The sequence below is a fragment of the Anoplophora glabripennis genome, unplaced genomic scaffold (genome assembly GCF_000390285.2).
Source record: "Anoplophora glabripennis isolate ALB-LARVAE unplaced genomic scaffold, Agla_2.0 scaffold37, whole genome shotgun sequence".
Taxonomy (NCBI): Eukaryota; Metazoa; Arthropoda; class Insecta; order Coleoptera; family Cerambycidae; genus Anoplophora; species Anoplophora glabripennis.
Window position 1 is genome coordinate 1,750,847 of NW_019416243.1, and position 15,266 is coordinate 1,766,112.

The following is a 15,266-nucleotide window of genomic DNA, read 5'->3' on the forward strand; positions in this document are numbered from 1 at the left end:
TGACGTCCTCAAAAACCATTCAAAATTGCAATGCAAGAAAATACAGAATATTTCATTAAAATCAATCCTAATGTCAAAACAGGTTAAATGTGACAAATTTTCCTTAATCAAAAGTTATTCCTTTTCAGTTTACCGGGTGTCAAAATCTAAAACAAAATTATACATAGCAATTTTTTTTATTTTTACATGATGAATTATATCCTGGCTATCCATTATCAAGTTCTGTCGGGTAGGAAAATCCAGTAGCGTGCAAATCTCATTAGAGGATATATTTTTTATAAATGATACGCCACTGATTAAAAACAAAAATCACCATATTTAGAATTGGCAGGCATTTTACTGCAACTGCATGTACTGTTTGAGCTATTGGTTATAAACGTCGCACTACTTTAAATTTTTGAAATTTAAGTTTAGACAAAAGGCTAAATAAGAAAGTGATACCTGTCAACTCGTAGCAACACATTAAATTTTTTTAGGGTGTTCTTAAGAGACGGCAAAAAAAATTTGGACTTTTAAATGTACCTGAACCCTGTATATACATATACATATATTTCATATTGCTTTTTAAAAATATCCTCAACAAAGTTTAATATTTTCATATTACACCTTTAGTCGATGACTTCAACGTTCTTATTAGCATATTTTTCTTAAAAACCAAATATATTTCAACTACAACTACTAGTATACTTGATAATAAAGGTCTAGGATATTATTTTTATATATCAACATACACAAGGTGAGTCAACGCTGTGGCAAGGTTGATTTATCAATAAATCAACTTTGCCACAGCATTGACTCACCCTGTACAATTAGAAAACAACTGCTATGAAGATTAAATTAAAACTTAGTTTAACTTAGCTTTAGTAGACACCCTATATACATAATACATACATAGTGTTTGTTTTTAATATGCAATGAGATAAAAAATCCTCTTAAATTCCAAAATAGTATGGTTTTTATCCTTTAGTTAGAAGATAATAATTTGCATCCAAAATTAAAGCAGCTTTTCACTGTTTTGTATACTTAAAAAAGTTGACACTGTGTATCTCGAAACACCCTGTAGATATGTGAAGTGCAGAAAAATTGATCATATTTACTCCACCGGTCAGTTCTTACTGGATTAACAATAAGCACTGTATGAATATTTTTTTTAAATTCCCATTTAAAAAGTTATTTTCAATTTGACTTATGGAATAGTCCTCAAAATCACAAAGTTTTGTTTTTTTTTAATTTGGAACCTTGAAGTTTGGAAAGAAACCACATTTAATCAAATCAAGTTTAGTTTAATCCCCCTCATTTCAACTCAAGAATTGCCCATAAAATTGTATGCAGAAGTTACCATCATTAGCTGCCAAACACCAGTGACTAACTGATTAAATTTTACGAAAATGAGTTAACAAAGTTGGCTAGACAATTTTAGCAAACTGCAACAAAAATATTAGAGATTCTGTTACTTGTTTTCCATTAAAAGACTAAACAAAATCGAAAATAAACTATGAATTCTGAATGTGCTCTCAAAGTGACAAATTCTGACGCGATTTGTCGTTGTTGTACATGAATTAGATACCAAGGTTTTTTCGAAAGCATCTTAAGGTACACAAATCATTTTAGTGTAAGGAAACAGCAGCAAAACACAAAATCGCTGACAGTTTTTTTTTACAGTTTGCTAAAAGTGGCTTGCTAACAGTACAAGGCGGTTCAGTCATAATGTCTGTAATTTTAATCACGTACTCGAAAGGTCTAATAAAGGTAGAAAAAAATTTCTCGACCTTTTAAAAGATAAGTAAATTACACCTTAACTCCCGCTAATTCGGCACCCTGACCAGGAACACGCCTGCGGAATAGAGAGCGTTCTAACGTTGAAGAGAAACAGCAGATTTCCCCAGCCATCTCGAATTTTGCAATAGGTTTCAAAATCAAAGTGTTGGACATCCCAACTTTATTAACAAAGCGCTATGAACGAATTAGTGTTGTTTCAGCAGTATTGGCATTTTAAATGGGTAGGTACCATATTACTCTTTGAAAAGCAACTAGGTATACGTACTACAAACTGTATTATTAATTGAACATAATACTGAAAACTCATACTCAATTATAAAACATAATGAAAACATTAACAATATTGAAAATACTAAATTGTAATATATTAGCCTATTATTCGAAAACAATTTATTGTTCTTTGGTATCCAAAGCTAGATTAGTGACCGAATAATATGGTAGGTCAAGACTTACTCTCGATAAACCTTTGTGGGTCAGCGGTCAGGAGCGGCAAGAAAAGGGGTTTAAATATTGAATTGGAAATGAAATTAAACGCGTATTCGAATTCTACTAATTTTTTCTTATCTACCCTTAATATTACTGACATCATGACTGATCCGCCCTGTATATACGTTTAAATTTTGCAAAAAAGGAACATCTGTTTCTACTCCCTGTTGCTGGGACGTCACGACTAATTTTGTCTACCTGCTCGACGGTCAGAAAGTGAACTGTACTTGCCTGCCTCGCTGGTGATCATCGGTTGCAGCTTCCTGGTTGCGAAGGTGTACACGTGGCCCGTCTCGGACGCCACCAGGAGCATCACCTGGGTCCCGGTCAACGTCGAGAGCTCGTACGCCTGCAACAAAACGAAACCCATTTTACGGCCTCGGCTCTCGAGCTCGTCACATAAATTACCCGCATCATACAATGTTTCAATTAGGCATTAGTAACGTGATACGGCACACACACACACACACACACACACGAGGATAATAAAAGCCGCTCGTCTGTTCTTCTCGCCTCTATCATATCTTTATTTACGGGCGCGCGATGAAGACTACGGGGCTATGTATATGTGTACAGGGTGAATTATTTGAATGTGCCCGACACGAAATGGTTAAATGTCCCCAATTAAAAACGTTTATAATCAAGAAGAAACAAAAAATACGATAGGAAGACCCCCTTGAATGTGCCGCCTATGGATACCTATAATTTGCCTAAGATCTATGAGCTACACCAATATCAGCTGACGACTGGGAATTCACAAATTAAAGTACATAAATAACGACCTGCAGACTGACCTCAAATTTTATGGATGATCCGATTACATGATCCTACCCTTACTATATGTACACCTGTGGAATGCAATTTTTCCCTGGTGCCCCGCCTGTCCACTGTTATTATTATTATTATTATTATACCGTTAACAAAACAATTACATTACTCTTTTAACTGAAAAATGGATTTAAATTTTCCCCTGCAGTTGTCAGTTATGGTGATGTTAGTTTAACTAAACTGATATTTTTGCTAAATCTATAACTTTATTTTTTTTTAATATTTAGATAAAGTTACCCTAATTCTATAGTCGGCAGAGCAATATCTCACTATAGTCTGTTTAGAAATGAAAGAGAGTAATAAAAGCTTATTATGTATGCAAATCGTAAATAAATGTAGTACTGGTGCTTATATTCAATATTTTTATATTATGTATTATCGGTATAGATGAGGTGTACTTTTAAAAAAAACTTTGTGTGACCGGGTTGTACTAAATTGTAGCAGGTAGCTAAAATTTAATCCCCAACAATCCGTCTTTGTCTACGCCGCTTCAATTTCTCGGTCCACTTCTCTTATAAGTAAACAATATAAAAACAGCATTTCAAAACCTGAGGCTACTTTAAGCATCATAACCGGGTTAAGAAGGTTTTTAGTAATTCAAATAAAATTATTCAATATTATTATCAAAATATTTATTTAAATTTAATGAATAGACTTTTATTCCACACAAAAANCGCTCGTCTGTTCTTCTCGCCTCTATCATATCTTTATTTACGGGCGCGCGATGAAGACTACGAGGCTATACAGGCTCGGAAAGTCCCCATGGTTCATCGGCCGTTACGTGAGAGCGATAAAGTAAGTCGTAGAAATCCGTGCGATAGAGAAAGATGGCTATAATGAAGTCGTCTAATAGTCACCGCCCATTTCGCCCTTCCACAAATAAGAAGTGGATCTTATTTTGAATGTGGCCGACACGAAATGGTTAAATGTCCCCAATTAGAAAAGTTTATATCAAGAGGAAACAAAAAAATACGGCCACAGAACCCTTTAATTTGCCTAAGATCATGTAACCTACACCAACATCAGCTGCCACATAATGAGGATTCAGAAATAAAAGTACATAAATAATGATCTGCAGACTGCCCTGAAATTTTATCCGATGATCCGAATTCATAATCTTACCCTTATTATATACCTGGGGAATGCAATTTTTCCCTTATGCCTGTCGAGTGCAATTTATTATTATATTGTTGTTATATAAACCAATGATGTTACTCATTTAAATGAAAAATGGATTTAAATTTCCTCCTGCAGTTGTCAGTTATGGTGATATGCTAGTCTTACTAAACTAATATTTTTGCTAAACTATAACTTTATTCGACCTTTTTTAAGATTTAGATAAAGTTACCCTAATTCTATAGTCAGCAGAGCAATGTCTCACTAGGAATTGATTTTCGAATAAAAGTAAATTGATCTAAATCGTAAAACTATGATAAACGTAGTTTAAACAAAAGATGAAATTTAGTGAGACTGAAATGCCCCATAGCTGTATGTAACTGACAACTGCAGTATAAAATTGAAATCCATTTTTCCGCGTAATGGTCCATAATAACAATTTGTAACAATTTTTTGCAGTAAAAATGACATTTCATAAATAAACAAAAATTTTTTTCAAAGTAAGCTACAAAAAAAATATGGCAAAAAAGAACTCTTTCAGGTACTTTATTACTTTCACTATACCAATGGTCCTGTACGGTATTTATAAAAATGTGAGCTCGGTCAAACTGGCTGAAATTATGGTAAGTTGTTGGTTTTGTGTTACTGACCAAAAGTCTCCACAGTACTTGAGTCCGAAAATCAATTATTTTCTACTTATCTGAGTCATTTCTGCAGTTTGGTATTTGGCACATGTCAAAAATGTTAATTGGTAACTTTTCGAAGTCATCCGATTAATTTTTTCTACAAACATTTAAAAAAAAAGTAACTATTTTTGTTGTATTATTCTACTCATACTACTTTGCAGCCATCATCAACAGAACTGACTCAGACCGCTATAGATGAGAAAGAATGGAGTAGCTGATAAATTTATTTTTTTTTTCAAGTACCATATTTTTGCTGATTCGCAACAAACACAATATTGTATACAGGGTGTTTCTGAAATAAGTGCGTTGCTTGAAAAGGGTGACGAAAATGAGCAACTTTTATTAAGTAACTGATGATCTAAATGCTTATGTTTTCGAGAAAATTAACCATAAATGTAGCCAACCGTGTGTATCTTGTGCACGTGTGTTATGTTTTGTAGTATTACTTAGCCAACGTATAAAATGTTTTCTGATCAAGAACTAACAGAAATGGTGTTAATGTACGGAGAATGTCAGTACAATTTAAATTAGACTTGTCGTTTGTATGCGGTCCGTTCCCGTAACAGACAGCAACCTATAGTAGGATCGTATTCGATGCAAAGTAGAGCAAAAAATTATCGGCCTTTTATCAAAGGAAAATCGTGTCATCATTTTTAGGAGACGCAAGATGAACCATTTCAAATTTAAAATGAAATTGAATGTAAAATCTGAAATATCGCTGCATACGCAGTGTTCTGGTACTAGCTGTAGTCGGTCAGGTGCATCGAATGTACGAAGTGGTCAGTTATACGTCAAATACTAACCTGGCGAGCTTGATCGTAAAGCAGGGAACAATAAACAGTGGCGCGTACAGAGGTGAAATGTAGTACATAATATGTGGAATTTAAATAACGAATTGGATTTATAATAAATTACATTTAAAACAAATAGTTTATGAGAATAAATGGATTTTTGTAGAAACAGGGTTCCAGACGAAAACTGATCCCTTCATCGCACCCCATTACGATTCTTTTTTTTATAAGGGGAACGAAGTTTCAAAGCAAAAACCTTGTATAACAGATATACTATAAATATTTACAGAATAAAAACAAAATATAAATCCTATGATATGATTCTATCAAATGAAAACACTAACAACAATTCTCTAACAAAATAAGTTATTTTTCTATCAAACAAGAAATGTTAACAAATTATAAACAAAATATAAATTCTATGATTTATATACAGTATATATACAGTATTCTCATCTTCATTTAATATTAATTCCTTCTTTCCACCCCCTTTTTTAGGTTTCTTAATGTCTCCTTCGTTTTTCTTCTCTCTTAAAATTTTGAAAACAGATGATTCGCTTACTCCAGTATATCTAGAACACATTTCCACCAAACCAGTCTTCAGTTTCATGGGATGATCCTTTTCTAAAGCGTTATAGGCATTTAATAAATTATCGTTTTTTCTCTGTAACTTAATAGATTTTTTTGTACCCACAGCAATACATCCGGCTTGCAAACATCCAGGGACCGCCTCCATTTCTCCATATAACGACAACAGAGCAATAATAACACAAAAAACTTCACTTCACTAGCACAGAAAATATAATAGCATTCACGATTCACGTACAACAGTCCGAAACACAGCACACAAATAAAACACTAAAAACACTTTTGTTACGGAGCACAAGAAATATGATTTCACTCACAAATTCTCAAATAATAGCACGAAACACACATACAGCCCGAACGAAATATAATTGTACTTATAACAGTTATAACCTCACAAATATCGCGAGCGAGAAACATGTAGCACCAATACAACCGAAACGAAACTGACCACGCCGGGCCGGCACGCGCGAAGCTGCAACCAACACAAGACACAACTCATATGAGGGAGGATGAAGGGAGTAATAAATGTATTGTTGGAGATGCCTTTGTTTTCCATTTTGTTCTTCATAAATATATATCTATTAATTAATAATTCATAAAGAAATTTTTCAATTTCCAAAACCCCCTAAAACGTGTTGCACTGATTCTCTTGACAGGCAATGATTTATTACTTTGCATCGAATATGATCCTACTATAATAGTAGAACAGTGCAAAAGGCAATTGTTACAGGATACCGGGAATGTCCACCTGACATATGTTTTCGACAACGAATAAAACATCATAAACCTCGTTGGGGAAGATCCGAGGCGCAGTACTCGCGACATTGGCCGAGAAGTGGGTGTATCTACCGTGTGGCGTGTAGTACGGGAACAATTAATTATTACACCCCTAACATGTACAAAGTGTTGAAGCATTAAATAACAATGATTTTCAGACCTGTGGAGAATTTTACCAATGGCTTTTTACGGATATATGTTGTTTTACTAGAGATGGCATACTAAACTTTCACAACATTCACTATAGGAATCGTGATGCAAATCCTTACGTTGTACAGGAATCTCGGTTCCACCAACGTTTTCAGTGAGTGTGTGGTGTGGTGTTTCTGGTGACAGAATTTTGACCGTCGTTTGGAAGCATGTTCATTAACACATGGAAACAACTTTGAACAATTTTTGTAGAGCATATCGTCTATTGGTAAGTAATTCGTTTATTCGTTTAATTTTTGTGTTATTTTTAAAGTAAATTAGAATAAATTTCAGCATTTTCGAACGAAATTTGAACCGTCAAATCCGCCATTACCGCTTTCACTTTGCGGCGCGCGGCAGCTTCGATATCAAAGATACAGCTGACTGCCGCACCAAGGATGGCTTTAAATTTGTTTAAACCTTCATTTGAAGCCCTATGAAGGAGCACACTTATTACAGAAACACCCTGTATATTTCTAATTAAATATCATCGTAACGCATCCTGTAGATTATTTCTGGATAACTCTTAGGTACTTGCATGTTATTATAACATTTCTGTTCTATAATTTATCAGACCAATGTTAAAGCCTGAATCTTTAGACGCTCGTACAATTCCTTAAGAAATTCTCACGCAAAAATAGCAGCATCATGTTAGAAAAAACTGCTTTCTCTTTTCCAAATGTTGGCCGTTTTAAGTGTAAGAGACTTTGATTTTCATGTCCGCTTATTTAATAAGGTAAAATTAGGATTATATCTACAGATACCACTTACTATACTTAACAGGCAATAAACCTATAGTCCCCAATAATAATAATCATTCGTTGCTGGTAGATACTGTCTATATAAAACCAGGCATTCTGAGTTAACTATTTTCATTTTTCTACTCTTTACATACGTATGCTACTTCATTACGCAACACAAAGCATTAAAAACTGCAAGGGGTCTTCAGGATATCATAAATCAAGAGTTGTCCTGCAATAAAAGTTTTCCCGCACCGAGCATTTATAATTTTTTTGACAATGTAAGTTATTAAGAGTCGACTGGTGTTGTTGACGGCATTGAAATTTATTAGGCACACGTTGCGATTTTGTCTAAAATGGCCATATCGCACAATGAAACAGTACAAAACCAGGAAGGAAACATCAGGTAGATATTACGATAAATCTCCAGATGTTCGCACGCACTGCACATCTTGCCCAAAGATAAGAAGCAAAGGAAAATTGTTTAAATCAGTTATTTAGGTGATAGATAGTGATATCGATAGCTACTCCTTTTATGTCTTAGATCGATATACTCGTACTATTATTCCAGGTCGTATAATAACTAACCTTCCACAATAAGTCTTTTCTGGAGCTGCAAGGTTAAATTTCCCATCAAATTGATTATATACAAAACGTCTACAACAAACTGATATATTGAAATAAAATTTAGAGTAAAATGAAAACGTCTTCAAAAAATGAATAATAACCACAATATCCATGCAGGAAAAAAACTGTTAGACAAAGAAATATAATATACTATAAAAATATCTGGTCAAATATAGATTCATATAAACTTAATATTCGCTATTTGTATTCCCCTTCATCTTTATAGCAATTTTATACGCAAATAAAAATAATGTTTTGTCTAAACTGTACATTGTGTAAACAGAGTGTTACACACTAGAAACCAAAACACCCATTCATTTTTTTGGTATACACAATTCAAATGATTTTTTTTATAAATGATGATTTAGATATACCAGATAATTACGATGATCTAGTTGATGTGCGCTCTTTCGACAATAATCAGCATCACTTAAAACCCCAATATCTTAAATTTCGTGAACTTATAGTGCATGAATTGAATTTTAAATTCAATTATTTTTTTTTAATNCCGTCAAAGAGACTTTGATGAATATATTTATCTGAAGTAGACAAAGTAAAAATTAACTTACTTCAAGAATTCTGTAAAAAACGAATCATCTGTTTTGAAAGATGCAAAATCATAGATAAGTATTTAGAAATTAATAGCTCATTAAATTGGTTGCGCCATGTTCTCCTTTCATTCTCACTGTTTTTAAAAAAGATATACTAGTATAAAAATGGTTTTATTATCTGTTGCGAATGCGAAATATAGGCAATCCTAATAGATCTCTACTCTTAAACATAATTGTAAAAGAGAATACAACAAAAATTAAATTTATTTTAGTCAAAATTATAATTACTACCTATTATATTTTCTGATGTTTACATGTATTCTGTGATCTTGAGAAATATTAAAGGAAGTTGTAGTTAATAATAATAATAATAATATCTCTACTCCTCATTCTAATTACGAGAATTAGCCCAGAAGTCGGAGACTTGTGCGGGAGAGGAGGCGGCATATTATTATTACGCAGGCCGCATTTGCGCCCAGGAACGACTTATGTTGGTAGGCCCTAACCACCATTCAGTGCAGGAATGAGGGAAACCTGGAAAACCTCATTAATTGTCTACATAACGTGGCAACCCCGCACTAAAATGTTAAACTAAACTTTCTCAGAAGTACATATGTTTAAAGATATACAAGGTGTTCCATTTAAAAAATGTAATCTTTGGCGTGTCCTGTTTTTACTAATCGCTCTGTATGTTTCAAATTAATTTTGCAGTTTAGATTTCTTGATTTTGTACAACTTTTATATAAACTTTTCTTCTATATTATGAGCAACAAGGAGTTATTGTACTTTCTCACACTAATGGCCCACCCTGTATATGACATGTCTTTACATAGAATTCACATAGAGAAACGACTCTACTGAACAAATTAAGCAGTAAGTATTCGTTCTAAAACTAAATAAATAGAAAAATAGAAGTATTTTGAGAATGAGAGTAACTACCAATCATAAAACATGGATATATTACAATGACCGATAATTAGAAAATCAGTATATACCCTAATTCTTCCGGTTCAAACTAAACTGTAAGAGCTACACGGTTATTTTTGGCCAGAGGCAGGTTACTATCGTTTTTCGTACTATGAAAGTATGTTGCATTAACTGGTTTGCACAATAGTTTATGTGTATTTTATGGAAGCCGTCTCGAAGGAATTACTTGAAATATCCATACACCTTCCTCTTTCCCGTATCTTTATTTGCAAGACCGTAACGCATACACACTTTACGACAGTAAGTAAAGTTAATATATAATAGGTAACATTATATATGACACTTTTTAATGTACTCATAAAAGTCTTTTGGTTATTTTGATTATTAAATATTTCTACACACGGTTTTACATGGTATCCAATTTGAGATATAAAAAAAGGGAAAATTATCCTTATTAGCTTTAAAATATGTGGGTAATATCCTGAGAGAAGGCAACCAAATAGGAATATTTTCCAAAGTGTATACAGGCGATTACAAGAATCCGGTACATTAAAGAATGTAAGGAATCGAATTGGTAATGGAACCGCAAATGAAATTAACGGTGTGGCACAAATTAACATAAATCTAGAAATATCCCAAAGACAAGTGGCATTAGAATGCAATTTATCTAAGTCAGGCGTTCAGAAAATTTTAATAAAATATAAGTATCATGTTTTTAAACTAAAACCAGTGCGAACATTGCATCCTAAAGACACCCAGCGAGGGGTGGAATTTTGTGAATGGTTTCTTGAAGAATTGAGGGCAGATCCAGATTTTCCTGTTAAGATAATACGGACTGATGAAACATATCATATTTAAACTTTCTACGAAATGGTTTTGAAGAAATTTTAGATAATTTGCCTCCAGAGAAATTGAGAAACTTAAACTGGTTTCAGCTAGATGGGGCTGGTCCTCATAATGCAGAATTGTTAAATTATTTTTCGATGAACGTTTTAACAATTGCTGGATTGAAACTTATGGTCCCATTAGCTAGCCTCGAATGTCGTCTTGTTTAAATCCCTTGGATTATTTTCTCTAGGGATTTGCAAAGTCTAGGATTTATACTAATAGGCCAGTCCAGTGTATCGAACAATTGCGGGCTAAAATAACAGAAGTGCTTCAATCAATTCCACCAGAAACAATTTAAGATTCAGTAAGGAACATGACTCGCAGAACACTTCTTTGCATCGAACACAGAGGGGAACAATTTGAACAATTTATGTAATTTGAATTTATTTGTTTCCTTCACTTAATTATTAATTTATTGTAAATTTTTCATAATACAACGTAAAAATATCTAGCTTTTCACTTATTCAATATTGTGCCATTACGAATAAATATTAAAAACACTTGAACACTTATTTACAGCAGTAAACAGTAGTACTTTTACACAGAAATGTCAAAATTCTCATTTGTTTTTTCATGGAAACTACGATTAAATTAAATAAATCATAAAATTGACGGTTTTTTGGTCCTTAACAAAATCTTTTCATCCAAGTATTATACGTCGTTGAACTTGATATTCAATGCTTCTAGTGGTGCAAAAATCCAATATGCATCCATAATAAAACCAAAAGTTAGTTATGAAACCATAAGGATTTAATTTAGTAGGTCTAAAAAATGTTTTAACCTTACAACAAATAATAGCTTTTATCTTATACAGGGTGATTCATTAACAATGGGAAAATCGAAAGCATTGGCGCAAATATGCCTTATCCGAAAGTTCATAGTTTCGGAAATACAGGGTGTTGAAAGTTAAAATTTTAAATCGTTTTTTTGCGATTATTCTGAAAATATGTAGGTTAGGAACTTGAAAATTTAAAAATATGTAGTTTCACAAATTTTCAAGTTCCTAACCTACATATTTTCAGAATAACCGCAAAAAAACTATTTATAATTTTAACTTTCAACACCCTGTATTTCCTAAACTATCAACTTTTGGGATAAGGCATGTTTGCGCCAATGGTTACCATTTCACGTGTAGTATCTTCATCTTTCGATTTTCCCATTGTTAATGAATCACCCTGTATAGGTATACACACCGATTTTCAGTACTCTACTTTTAATAATAAAAAAGATATGGAAGAACTAAGAAGTAATGTTTTCAGTTTTTCAGCTTATTTCAGTAACGGTGCAACATATCTCCAATTATGCAATTTTTTTGTAATTTAACCAACTCTATATATCTTCTAGTTCAGGAGACACTCATGGCGTCCACCTTAAAAATGACAGTATAGGTACAGGAAGCAACCATAATTTATTAATTTTTTTATAGAATTCTAGATATATTTTTAGGCATTTGGTTAAAATACTTTTTTCTCTGCGCTCTCACAATTGTATTGTTCATGTAGGTACTCAATATTAGAGCAACTATTATAAAAGTTAAGATTAGATGAGGACTTTTTAGTTTTCCTTCAAACATTTAAAGAAATGCATTACTGGTGTTTTCAAAATATTAAACAAACGTTTTGGTTTATACACTGCATTAAACATATTTTGCTTTTCTACATAATAACATATTGCCTCTGTGTTGGCAAAAATGCTGAAAGTTGACTGTAAAAGGTCAATAATATGCAGGCTCAAGATACGGAATTATAATTAAATGATACTCTCTTAGCGGACTGAGAAAGGGGTAATTTAATACAAGCCTGTTTTTTAAACAAGCTTATCGCATATAATTATTCAAAAAATTCAATTTGTTTTACAGTAATTTTTAATCTCTTATGTTTTCGTATTTAATAATTAATAATTATACAGACCGTGTTAACACATGTTTTTATAATTTTCTCTTTACTACTACCCATTCATTCCAATGGACTACATATTTATTGAATCCACTTAATTCAGAAGATCGGTAAATTTGTATAATATACTTTCTGTGATATGTATTGATACAAATTTTTCCATTCAGAAACCGAACACAAATCTTGATCCATTTTTATTCACGTTTGTTTTTTGTATAAAATCCTCCATTTATTATAATGTACCCGTGCCGCCTTGAGACGTCTATAATTATAATTTCATAGCTTTAACAATATTGAGATCATTAGTGGGCGATGATATGCACTTTTTGGGCCTTTTGTATTTTTAAAGCACACGTACTCGATAATTTTCTCGCATTCTTCGATATGCATATGGTCACTAATTATGTGTTATGAAAAAATTACTACTCATAATTTTCTCTTCTCGCGTTACTTTTTTATGTAACAGATAAATAACCGTCCGCTTCTCTCGCTATAGTTGCATCTAGATAAAACAAATTAGGAGCTATTGGCATTTTGCAGTCAAATTAGAGATGTTATCTGCCTGTCTTATTCAGGATGTAAAAAGTATGTTTCTAAAACTTTAAAGCGAACAAAACTATATTTTTTATGTTTAATTGTTTCTCAAGTTTAATCAAAGTGCAAACAAAAAATACTTCCGTCTTCCAAAAATTCCACCACAGAGTAATCCAAAATACACCATTAACGACTCGTGGTTTTCTAGGTCATTTAAGAGTAAGAGAATGTTTTTTGCTCCCAAAAATACAAAATGTTCTCTAAGTTTTAGACGAGATCCTTTCTTTTCTAGTAAGTATTGTTAATAATTAAAAATAGATGAAAAAGACATCATCTACACACCCGTACATAAAAAAGAGCGATACAAAAGGAAAATCATAACTAAAACTGGTATGGTTTACTACAGACTTAATTTTCACGACTCATTCGCAATTGTCTTCAGATGTTTTAGAAACACCAGGATTGCAGACTTCCTGCATCCAAAGACAAATACACTAAATATGAAGTTGTAGCAGACTTAGGGGTTTTGAAGAGTAGAGATCCTTCAAAAACTGCTATGTTACACTACTGATTTTGTCTTCATATGTCCATATGCCTGTAGTATTAGATAAGTGAATCCGGCTGTGTGCAGTGTCTGTGGGTGAGGAATTTAAGTTCATGGTCTATTAAGTAAGCTCGCGTCACTTGTCTACTGTGTAGGGTGTGTGGATCTCGCTTTCTCCGTCTACAAATTTGTGGTTGGAGAGTATTATTTGAATCCTTGAATACAGAACTGATTTGTAGGTATTAAATGTGGTTTTCTGGTGTCAGCCCGAAACATAAAATAATACCGGGGTTGATCGAACCTTTAAAAATACCCAAAATATGCAATAAGCCCCACGAATATGAGAAACCAGTAGGAAGCAGAGTTTTGTCTGCTTTTTAGGTTTTAGGAACGAGTTTGGGATTTAAAATAGAAAGTGGAGACTGATAGAGCATTTCCCATAGCAGATTCGGTTTCTATTCGTCGAAATACATAGAGCAGCATAGATTTCATCCATACAATTTTTTCATATATGCCTGTGAATTTACAAGGTGCATTACAAAGTGAACACGACTTTTTAAAAATAAGACCACTTAATCAATACAGCAATTTGCATAGACTAAAGGCATATCGAATTAATGTTTTAGATCGTCAGCGGGACGTCCTTTTGGATGGCTTCTACATCCACAAAACTTTTTCCTTTTTAATCAGCATTTTTCCAAAAAGGTAAAAGTCGCACGGTGCCAAATCAGGCGAATATGGGGAGTGGTTGAAAGTAAAAATACGATTTTTAGTAAACAAAAATAGGTTACAAGTGTCGATCGATGAGATGTGCATTATCGTGCAAAAAACGCCAACTTCCTTCTGCGCGACATCCCATCGAATAGTACGAATACGATGCGCCAAATGCTTCAAAACACCGAGATAGAATTGTGCATTAACGGCTTGGGCCAGTGGAACGAACGCTTTGTAAACAATACCCTTAGAATCGTACAAATCAACATTGTTTTCAAGCTTGACTTCTCCAAACGATATTTTTTGGGTTTTGGCTCGTTTGGCACCTTCCACTCGTCACTTTGGTGCTTGGTTTCTGGATCATATTGAAAACACTACGCTTCATCCAATTACAATGTCGTACAGTATTGTCCTTTTTGGTTTCCTTGATGATGTTGAATTCTGAGCAATTTTTGGTTGTCAGTCAACTGTGCGGAACAAACCGTGCGCACACTTTTCGGTAACCCAAATGTTCTGCCAAAATGCGATAAATTGATGCTCTATTCCGATTCCATGAATTTCATGGAAGATTTAGGCGGATCTTTGATTAATTCACGCACAATTTAA

The 15,266-nt window shown here is 33.2% G+C and overlaps 1 protein-coding gene across 2 annotated transcripts in view; it reads right to left on the reverse strand.

Annotated features, from left to right (window-relative positions):
* Positions 1 to 15,266, reverse strand: part of LOC108913469 (serum response factor homolog) — a 229,385-nt gene that overhangs the window by 148,061 nt on the left and 66,058 nt on the right. For both annotated transcript variants that reach the window (XM_018719026.1, XM_018719032.2), the window contains exon 2: positions 2,497 to 2,614. In XM_018719026.1, coding sequence (XP_018574542.1) covers positions 2,497 to 2,614 — 118 coding nt within the window. The remainder of the gene's footprint in view (positions 1 to 2,496; positions 2,615 to 15,266) is intronic.